The sequence below is a fragment of the Psittacula echo genome (assembly GCF_963264785.1).
Source record: "Psittacula echo genome assembly, chromosome: 3".
Taxonomy (NCBI): Eukaryota; Metazoa; Chordata; class Aves; order Psittaciformes; family Psittacidae; genus Psittacula; species Psittacula echo.
Genome location: NC_137736.1, coordinates 48,363,729 through 48,374,769, shown reverse-complemented (window position 1 = coordinate 48,374,769; position 11,041 = coordinate 48,363,729). Strand labels below are relative to the sequence as shown.

The 11,041-nt window shown below is 38.8% G+C and overlaps 1 protein-coding gene across 1 annotated transcript in view; it reads left to right on the top strand.

The window, feature by feature from the left end:
• Window positions 1–7,824: 7,824 nt before the first annotated feature.
• The window catches only part of BMX (BMX non-receptor tyrosine kinase), a gene marked incomplete at both ends in the record, with an annotated part of 29,658 nt that continues 26,441 nt past the window's right edge, over window positions 7,825–11,041 (top strand). The window contains 4 exon segments of the mRNA XM_080613520.1: window positions 7,825–7,870; window positions 7,873–7,961; window positions 8,952–8,993; window positions 8,997–9,056. Of these exon segments, the coding sequence (XP_080469646.1) occupies window positions 7,825–7,870; window positions 7,873–7,961; window positions 8,952–8,993; window positions 8,997–9,056 (237 nt within the window).

Sequence of the window (11,041 nt, the reverse complement as noted above, 5' to 3'; positions counted from 1 at the left end):
GGCAGTGCATTTTGCAAAGCAATAATGGAGCAATAATGGAGTTCCTTGCTTGTGCTTTTAGGAGTCAGAGCTCTGTGGTTATACCCTGCTTAGCAATGAAGAACCTTGAGCCCAACTCTGAGCATTTTGGGTACTTTTACTCAGAAGTCAGCATTCCACACTAAACTGAGATACAAAGGTTCGGTTCAGTACAACCAAGCCCTTTCCATTACTTTGTCATTTCACACATTTTAAATATCAAAAGAAAAAAAAAAAAAAGGTAAGTGAAAGGAAAGATCAAGTTTTTTCTTCCTATAGAAGCATGTGATACTGTTGTGCACACGAACTGCCATCCTTACATGGGGGATGCAAGAAAAAGTGTATGTATCCACAGTGTGTTTCCTGGCACTGCATCACATTTCTGAGGATACATCCTATTTCCTGTTCCCCCTCTCCCCCCTTTTTGTCCTTACTCTGGACCTTATTCAATGGCATTATTTTGACATTAAAGGGAATTTAGATTAACAATCACCATATGTTATTCTTCATGACCCTTTGCTATGGCTGGATCCTGGTGTCAGAGCACTGACATTATCAGGCTGATGACAAACAAAGCTCACGAAATTCCAGCACTCCTAGGGCAAAGAGCTTCCTACTTCAGCACATGGTGGTAAGTGACTCTACAGACTCTACCCGCCTGATGAAGCTAGACTGAAATGTTCTGTCCTTCTCTGTTTGGCCGTCATTTCTGGCCACTAGACAACCTCTGCTGCTGTTAATTTCCATCAACTCATTTAACTGACTCAATTTTGAAGCCCCACCTTGTCTGCTAAATTCAGTAAGTGTTGAACATTATGAGGAATGGGAGCAGTAATCTTTTTTCAAAGTGAAAGCGTGAGTGAGACATAAGGAAGACATTAAAATGGCTGAGGGCACACGTACACTGTGCAGTGGATTATGGCACAGAGATCCTCAAACTATCATGCAATAAATGAGCTCCAGCACAAGCAGCATTAGAACTGCACTGTCTGTGGTCTAATCAGACTTGCCGAGAAGCACTTCATTAATGCAGTTATAGTGTTTCCAAGATGCAAGATCCCTGGTTTTGTGGTTAAATCAAAACAAAAACTCATTTCTGTTAATGCAAAACTTTGAAAAATAGTGATCTGGGCAAAAATAACATTAGAAACCCCAATAATTTATTGCTATTCATTGTGGGCATTTTTTATAATGAACAATGCTAAACTCGTAAGGGCAGAGAAGCAGCCCTGAAATCTCTCTCATGTTCCCCACAGTCTTGGCACCTTTGCAGAAGGGTGCAGTTCACTCCTCTGCTTCACTGTGAGTAAAAGTTTTAACTAAATCTTTGTCTCCTGCCTCAAGCAAAGGTGGAGACCCATTACATTCATCCTTTTACACCAGTTCCAGTACCTAGAAAACTACTGGCCACAGGGAAAGAGACTGACACTGTGATGGTGATTAACAAATTCTTTGGAGAGGTTTTGGTTTCAGCTCTTAATCCAGTACATATTTCAGAAAAGCAGCTTCAAAGATCAGAAGAAACCACCCTGAATCCCCTGCAGCCTATGGCAAAAAATCTCCACAGGAAAAAAAGGACCACATTTCAAATTCATTTCCCAAACCTGACAAAGAAATGACTTAAGGAAAGGTGTTCTTTTTCCTCCCACTCTTCAAAATGAGTACTCTGACCACTGTGTTATGAGGGTGGGCTTCCAGGGCTAGCACTAAGTCCATTGAATATTATTCCTGAATTTAGTCAAAACAAGTTTCATCAAATTCACCCCATACTACCATTACTCACTCAAATGCTCCTTCGGACACCTCAGTTTGTCCCACTCAAACATTCATACAAGTATGTTGCTACTTCATCGTATTAAACACTTTCAAACTGTTCAGTTTGGACCTGCGTCATTGTCCTGTAATTAGGAGCAGCAGCATTTCAACACCAATAAAAGATAAATAAGCCTTTACTCCAAGAACTCAGCTAAAATTTCTAAACTGACAGTAATCACAAAGACTTCAGGTGCAAATAGTCATCAGCTTATAAAAACTGTTTATACTACATGTCTGCTCATTTCCGTGAGCTTTTCCCAGAGGTTAAAGTAATGCATACATACAAGCTGACAAAAGCTAGGGAAAACCTTCCAGTTGTGACATTAACTTATGCTGGATGTACCTGAACACGGTACATGGCAATTACTCACTTTCTCATTCATATCTGTTTACCAAGGCAAATATTACTTAACCAGAAGTCTTTTGCATCACTGGAATTTTTTTATCCCATTACATTTGTTTTTATATATTTATGCTTGTATCAAAGCACAATAACACGAACAGCATAGTAAATCAACAATAAAATTAGATGGAGCCTAATCATAGAATCATAGACCAGTTTGGGTTGGAAGGGACATTAGAGATAATCTAGTTCCAACCCCCCTGCCACGGGCAGGGACACCTTTCACTACACCAGGTTGCTCAAACTCCCGTTCAATCCGGCCTTGGACACCTCCAGGGGTGGGGCATCCACAAATTCCCTGGGCAACCTGTGCCAGTGCCTCACCATCCTCACAATAAAGAGCTTCTTCCTTATATCTAACCTAAATCTGCTCTCTTTTAATTTAAAACTTGCTCTTATACAAAGTCCCTAATCATCTCTAACAACCATTTCTGTTCACGTGAAAAAAATCACACAGAAAGTGCAGCCTGCTCCCTGCCTCTGCATTTCCCAAGGACTCCACAGATGCTCACCAGAAATGAGGTATGGGCTTTACTGTTAAGCAGCAAGGTCCCAGATGCCTGCTGTCTTTAAAGTTCCATGTGCTGGTCCCATTGATGACTGGTGGTGCACCTTTCTGAGGACCAACCTCTAATGCCTCTGCCGTGTTGGAGGGCCCATGTCTTTCGTTCACTCAACAAGCTCATACGCGTACATGAGGTCATGAGGCTGCCTAACTATAAGACACCTATAAGGTGCTCCTGAAAAGGCCTTCCTGTGAGAAATGGAGAGCCAGGGAAGATCACCTTTAACCTATGGAGCTAATGCTATGCTACCAGGAAGGCCTACTAAGGTAGTGTAGTGTTACATGGCTTGGGCACACAGGCGCACAACACACCCTCAATGCAAAATTGACCACAAAATAAACTTTTTTTTTTTTTTTTTAAACTATGCTGAATACCCCTCTCTGAAGTAGAAGTGTTTCTTCCTGAGTCCTTTTTCTAAATAAACATGGGGTTTTTTTCTATTCAGTGTGTAGCACACCTTACTGCTGCTTGCAGATTTTTAGTGCTGTTGAACCGTGCCATCTGCTGGCTCTCTTGAGAAAGACAGACCACAGGATGCTCGCCGGGCTGAAAGGGACTTCCAGAGAGCCTGTTGCCCAGATTCCTGTGGGAAATGATGGCCTTGCATATGTCAGACTGAGTCTTGGCTATTTCTGGCAAAGAAGATCCACCATGATTTCAATATTAACTCTTCTCACAGAGAAGTATTTTTTCCTTACATGCAGACAGAATTTCCTGAGACCTGTTGCTTCTTGCCCCATTATTATGCATCCTCATGAAGAATGTCTCAATCTTCTCTATAAATACCTTCCATTATTTGATATTTAATATTTGATTAATTTAATATTTGAAGAATGTACCTAGTTCCCTCCCCTTCCCTCTATCTCAGGAGGCAATAAGGTTGGTTATGCACTGTTTACTCTTGGTAAATCTGACTTAGCTTGTTCCAGCCACCTTCTTGCCCTTCACAAGTAAGCAAACAGCTTCCATGAGGACATGTTACATACTGTTCCCAGGGTGTGCTCACCAGTGTGCAGTTTTTTCTGTGTAGTTCTTTCTTTTCATAGTTGGGAATAGTACTTTGTCCTCTTCCTGTTGTCCACAACTTCCCTCTGGTTTCTGTGACCTTTCAGAAATGATAGAGTGGCTTTGCAATTACATCAGCTAGCTCTCTTAGAACCCTCAAATACACCCCCACTGTCCCACAGACCTTTTTAAATATATTTGTCTCCAGTTTGTACAGACAGTCCCCAGTCACTACTGTTGGTGATGTGCCATCTCAGCCTTGCTCTTTGGCACAGAGGAAATGCTGGTGGCTACAGCACACATAAGTCTGTTATGAAAGCCTTATTCAAAACCTGGGTAGAACAACGTCAAGGCACTTTGTGATTTGCTTAAATCTTTGGCTACTGAAATCAGGCATGTATGTGAAAACAAGCAATTCTCACTGACAACAAAACTAGATTCCAAGTTTGTGTAAAAGAAATTAAAGTGACTTTAAGGTGATAAAAAAACCCCTTAAATTCTATTTATTTATTTTTTTAATTTCATGGTCATTTGATACCTGACTGGTACTTTGATTGCTTGGCAATAATATGAAGATATTACACCATACCTGATACATAAATTACAAACATATATAATTTATGTTGTTAGCTTTATTTGTATAGGTAAGTGATCACTGCTTAAGAAATACTGGACAACGTCAGCAATCAAAAAGATACTTTATCAGGGTAACGGACTGTGCTTTTTAAGTATATTAAGCCCATGCTTCTTTCAGAGAAAGATCAGGTCACAAAACTAGTAGAGTAGTACTCATACAATATGACATCACTAGACTACTTCCTGAAACACTGTCTTATGTAAGCAAAGAAAATTTGAATATCCTCAGTACAAGCACAACTGTTCGGAACACACATTTCGAGCATGCAAAAGTAATCAAAGATCACTAGATCCTTTATATCTCGTCAAATTATATGGAACAAATGTTCACAGTTAATTCCATATGGCTTTTTATTTTATTCCAGAGAGAAATCAGCTTTCACAGTTGAAGCAATTGAGCTCCACCCAGCAAAGAGGGAGGATACTATACCCTGCGATTCTCTAAGTAGGCAGAATTTTGTACACAGCACAGGCCACTCTCTGCACTTTCTCCACTGAAGGATTATCCCTTCAGCACAACTGAGTGGTTAGAGCAAGCACATTCTGACTTGCTTAGAAGAGTCTGGTTACAGAGGAAGGGCAGCCGGGGTAGTGAAAAGGCAGTGCAAAATGAGCACGTTTTATTCCTGGAACTGTAACCTTATTTTTAAAAAAGTAAAAAAAAAAAAAAAAAAAAGAAAAGACAAAAACAAAACCCAAAATGTTGTTTCATTTGACATAATTTCAGCTATTACAATTCCTTTTCCACAAACAGACAAAGAAGAGTGAATAGTGGATCTGCACAGGGATTAGTTTTGCTGTCAATATTTTTTTTGAGTTTGAAATTGTTTTCTGTCTTAAATTGTAATGAGAAGTCAAAGTCTGGAAAACGTTTTTTTTTAAACTTGAGCCAGAGCACTCCAGTAATGAAGTGGCGTATATAAGCTGCAACATAAGCAGCTGCTCCCTTGAAGGCTGAAAACACAGTATTCTGTTTCAGAGAAACCAAGGCATGTAATAAACTTACAGGCTATTTTACATTTTTCTTTTAACCTGTACCTTTAACCATCTATTGCATCCTTACAAATAGGTCATGTGCTTGCCACAGATCCACAGACAAGGTAGAAGGTATACTATTAGATCACAAGGCAATCCAGGATGTCATATACTATAGAATCATAGAATCATAGAATAGTTAGGGTTGGAAAGGACCTTAAGATCATCTAGTTCCAACCCCCCTGCCATGGGCAGGGACACCCCACACTGAACCATGCCACCCAAGGCCTCATCCAACCTGGCCTTGAACACCGCCAAGGATGGAGCATTCACAACCTCCCTGGGCAACCCATTCCAGTGCCTCACCACCCTCTCAGTAAAGAATTTCTTCCTTAGATCCAATCTAAACTTCCCCTGTTTAAGTTTGAACCCATTACCCCTTGTCCTGTCACTACAGTCCCTGATGAAGAGTCCCTCCCCAGCATCCTTGTAGGCCCCCTTCAGATACTGAAAGGCTGCTAGGAGGTCTCCATGCAGCCTTCTCTTCTCCAGGCTCAACAGCCCCAACTTTCTTAGCCTATCTTCATACAGGAGGTGCTCCAGTCCCCTGATCATCTCCTTGTGGCCCTCCTCCGGACTTGTTCCAACAGTTCCATGTCCTTTTTATGTTGAGGACACCAGAACTGCACACAATACTCCAAGTGAGGTCTCACGAGAGCAGAGTAGAGGGGCAGGGACATATGCACAAACATCGTGTTTGTGTTCAGCTAATTGTTACAGAAAGAAGAGTATGTGGGTTTGCCCATATTAAAAAAAAAAAAAAAAAAAAAAATTGCAAGTATTTATATTTTTAAGAAATACGTTTAATAAATCTTGCAGGATTTTAATATTTATTTCATATTTTGTATTTTATATATGTAATATTCCTGTATTTGTAATACCATTTATTAACAAATAGGTGTTACAAGTTATGATTTATAGAACATAAGGTTCTAATACTTAAATGAAATTATATATTGTGATAAATCTTTTTGTCTTTACTCGTTTCTTGGTATGCACTCGTGGCACAACTTTGTCAAACCCAGAGGTTGTTTTGTTAGTGCTTCTACAAGTAGTAATGGAAGTACTTGTTCTCTTTTCTAAGCCACACCAAGTATAGACTGCAGTCACTCCATGTGGGTTCAGCTGATATTCTCTGGGCTCTCAGTCATTACAGTGTTAGAGTCCTTACTACTGAAAGTCTGACTTTGCTGAAATGTTTTCAATTTATTCAGGTAATTGCTCAAAGTAATTCAAGCAGCAGTTATTTAAGAAATTTTGTAAAGATCACAGAGTGACAACCCTGGAAAAAAGATCTACAAATAATGCTTTAAAATATGGTAGATAAAATTCCACCTCACCTATCCTTTCTCTTAGCCTCCAGTAGGTTAGTAAAGCCCCCTCTTTTCCTCTTCAGACTGTTTCTACTAGATATTTGTTACTTTCTGGTGTTGGGTGGGATTCAATGGAGAGATCAAGTGAGTATGATGAGCATCATGCAAATTTTCCTTTCCTGCTGGGCTCTCTGAAGTGAACAGGGAAAAAATTAAGTGGGTTGCTCAGCTTAGCACTTCCCCTTGGAGCTCCACAGAGTGAAGGGCAAAAGACGTGACCTACATTCTTCACATTTCAGTAAGATAACCTGAAATTGTATTAAATTTGTAGAAATATAATGGATCTCATCCTTCTTGTCATTTTCCACTGTATGCTTATCAAGGCTAAGCAAACATGCATAGCTATAAATACATATGCATATACATACCTTGCAAGAACATTTTTTATTTTTTGATCTTTCTATGTGTCACCATTCTGAAAAATGCATTTATTTCAGTTGAAAGACAAGAATGAGAAATTTCTAGTTCAGGGAACACACTTGTCAGCACTAGGTATGTTTTTCTGGTCTGTAAATAGAATGGTTTTCTTTCTTGTCATTCTCTTTCCTGCTGTAATGACTTGCATGTTATGCTACAGATGTAATACATTCATGGATAAAGCAGACTATGCTCTTTGCCAGAAAGGGTGCATGGCCTTAAAAGCAGAAATCCTCAAGACAATAAAATAACAGAGATTCTTTGTTTAGAACTACAGTATATCTGTAGCTTAATTTTTGTATACTATATTGTAGTATACAAATATAATAAAAGTATATTTTTGTATACTGTTATTTGCATACTATTAATACTGCTTAAACAAATAAGGTTATTTAGTTTATTCACTCAGTAAATTCATTTAAGCAGTATTAAACACATGCTTTGTAACCAGATATTACATAAAATTTTATAAAACATATAGAATACAATGACTCTTAATATATTCATTGCAGTTTCTGTAGTTGATCTTGTTATGTTTATTTATAGTAATAATACAATGGAGAAGAAAATAATTCTAGAAGAACTTCTTTTAAAGAAATCACAATAGAAGAAAAAATATCACTAATTAATTACAAGAAAAGCTTGTTTGTTCAGGTGAAAGGAAACCTTTCTTACTATGAATATGACAAAGGAATAAGAAACATTTTTATACGTAAACTTCTAAGATTTTCCAGTGTCACCTTACTCCTCTGTTTTTCTTCTGTGAAACTTAATTAGACATTATGTGTTAGAACAACAGGTGTACTTTGTTCTGAGTAGAATTATAAGGTATCAGATCCTAGTTTCAGTTGAGGAAAACAGCTGCAGGCTTGAGAGTGTCTTCATTCAAAACAAATCTTACGGTTGTGATTACCATTGAGCATCTGTTTCTGTCTTTCCAAAGAGAATGTAAGCAAGTAATTAACACTGGCATATGCTTATGTTGCCTTGAGTAGGGATGTTTTCCTTTTTCAGGCTTCCCTCTGAACTGATTTAAACAATGGGCTTCAGAAGTTACATGTATAAGGAATAATTAATTCAGAATCTCATCCATCAGCTGCACAAAGCAAATGATTGTCCCTTTTTTCCTAAAGAGTGACGGTATATTGCAAAAGAGTGGCTTTTTACTCAGAAGATCTCCCATGATGAATGCAAATGTATGTCCCAGGCAGCTTATTTTAAAGTTTTTGCTTCTTTAAACACATTTGGACTCCTCCTATGAGACACATCCCACTACAAAACTGCAGGGAAGCTCAGTGAGAATAAGCTCCGTTACCTTAACAAAATTATGGATGCTGCTGCTAGGCTTCTGGTTTGCAATTAAAGTGTTTTCCTCCTAATTTCTCCTTCTTCTTTTCCTCCTAGTCCCTCCTTCTGCCCTGTACTCCTGCAGCTGCAGCAGATGCTTTCACAGATGTGTGGCTATGTTGTGCAATTCTTGTAACTGACTTAAAAAGGAATTTGATTAACAGATTATATTAGGGTACAAGTGAGGTTTTTTACTACCTTTATTTTAAAGTTGAACAGACCCAAAGCTGTGGCTTATACAGCTTGAAAAAATGAAATTGAGTGTAATCATCAAAGTAGAACAATTTATACTGTGTTAATATTAGTTTACAGTCTGCTGTGTTTTTTCTGTCTTAGAAAAAAAAGAAGCAAAAAGGATCAATTGAGATTGAGAAAATATAATGTGTTGAAACAGTGAATCCTGAGGAAGCACCACCTCCTGCAAGACAGTATCCTTTTCAGGTTAGCCATGGAATCTGTTTCATTTACATTTTATGTGCAAGATGACAGTCATCCTAAGCTGTTGCACTTAGTGTTCCTGTCCTGCATGGAGATACCTGACATTGCTGAGTGCTGATACTTAATGGTTGGACTTGATGATTCAGAACGTCTTTTCCAACCTAACTGATTCCATGGTGTCCTGGGTACAGCAGTAGCAGTCATTTTTCTCCTTTTTAGTAGCTGGTACAGTGCTGTGGTTTTGACTTTCAGCCTGGGAACAGTGCTGATAACACCGATGTTTTTAGTTACTGCTCAAATGTTTAGTCTGACCAAGGAGTTTCTGAGTCTCATGCTCTGCTAAGGAGGAGAGGAAGCCAGGAGGAGGCAGAAACAGGACACCTGACCCAAAGTAGAAAAGAGGTATTCCATACCACAGCATGTCATGCCCACTATATAAACTGGGGGCAGTTACCGGGAAGGGCTTAGATCACTGCTCGGTCGGGCTGGGTACCGGTTGGCAGGTGGTGAGCAGTTGTATTCTCTTCCCTTGTTATTTCCCTTATCATTATTATTATTGGTGGTAGCAGCAGTGGTTTGTGTTATGCCTTAGTTACTGGACTGCTCTTATCTCAACCCATGGGAGTTGCATTCTTTCAATTCCCCTCCCCATCCCTCTGGGAGCGGGGGGAGGAAGGGGTTGGGGAGTGAGTGAACTGCTACATGGTACTGAATTACTGGCTGGGCTTAAACCATGACACATGGTTCTGACATTTACAACAAATAGAAAAAAATCCCTATTACTGAAGTTGTGACTTTGCGGTAATATTTTTAATTGACTGTGAAAGAATTTAGATCAAGTCTTGGTTCTATTAAGTTCAAAGGTCTACCAAATATTTGCTTTAATATTATCTGGAATATATAGATCACTATACTATGTGATTATCACTTCTTTGAGGCAGAATTAAGCACTTAAAAATTCTTATTTTAATTTTCACTGCCTCTTTCCACTTCTGTTTTGGCCTTAATACCAAGTGCAAGATTTTACTTCTGACTGCCTCATTATCATTCAAATGTGCCACAGTCACGAAAACCAAGCCTATGCCCTGTATCAGAAGATGCAGCTGCACAATGCATTACACGTGTTCAAGAATTAAATGTGACGAGAAAACCATAACTTCAAATTTGCTGCCTTTCATCTGTTTCAGTTGCCCAGCTCAGGTTCCTCCTAAAGCCTCCATGAATCTCAATTCTACAGGCAGTGAGACTTGCAGATGAGAAGCAGCCACATATTCCCTTCTAGAGTGCCACTGCCAAACAGTACAAGTGCCATGTTTGGGAGAGGGAATGCCAGTTTACGAGTATCTGTGTTTCTGCTTTTTAAAGCTTGAATATTTGAAACTGTAGAGCACTGGTAGATCCACTAATTTCAATCACGATTGAACCTTGGTCTTACAAATTTACAGTTGCAATCAAAAAAATACGAACACAAAATTAGAAGTTAAATTCAAAAATGTAGGTGTGAGAAGTTAGGTACCTGATTTAGATCCATGAGACTCCTTGTAACAGGCGTTCTTTTTTGAAAATTTAAATGAATTATACAGGCTTATCTACTACCACTACAGGTTTCATCATTATGGAACACTTAATAATGTAAAGAGTGGTCGGCTGATTTATATCAGTAATGTTAATAGCTTCGTCTAGCTTCAAAATCACTTGTTTCAAAAGCAAATAAGGAGGCCGTGAAACCCTCATCAATTACAAGGACAAGGAAATACCTCATTACCAGTCATGGATGACTTAGCCAAGACAAGAATGATAAAGAGAATTTTTTTATATTGAATGCTTTGTTTATGCCTGAGATAATAAAGCATGCAGGATAATGTGCTGTATCTACTCTAAATTTGTTCCTAAATAAGTTCCTAAGGTTGTCAACAGAGATGTGCTGAGCACAGGGGGACTGTCTATGTGGAGATGACTCCAAATAGCCTTAGTATTGTAACCACTGG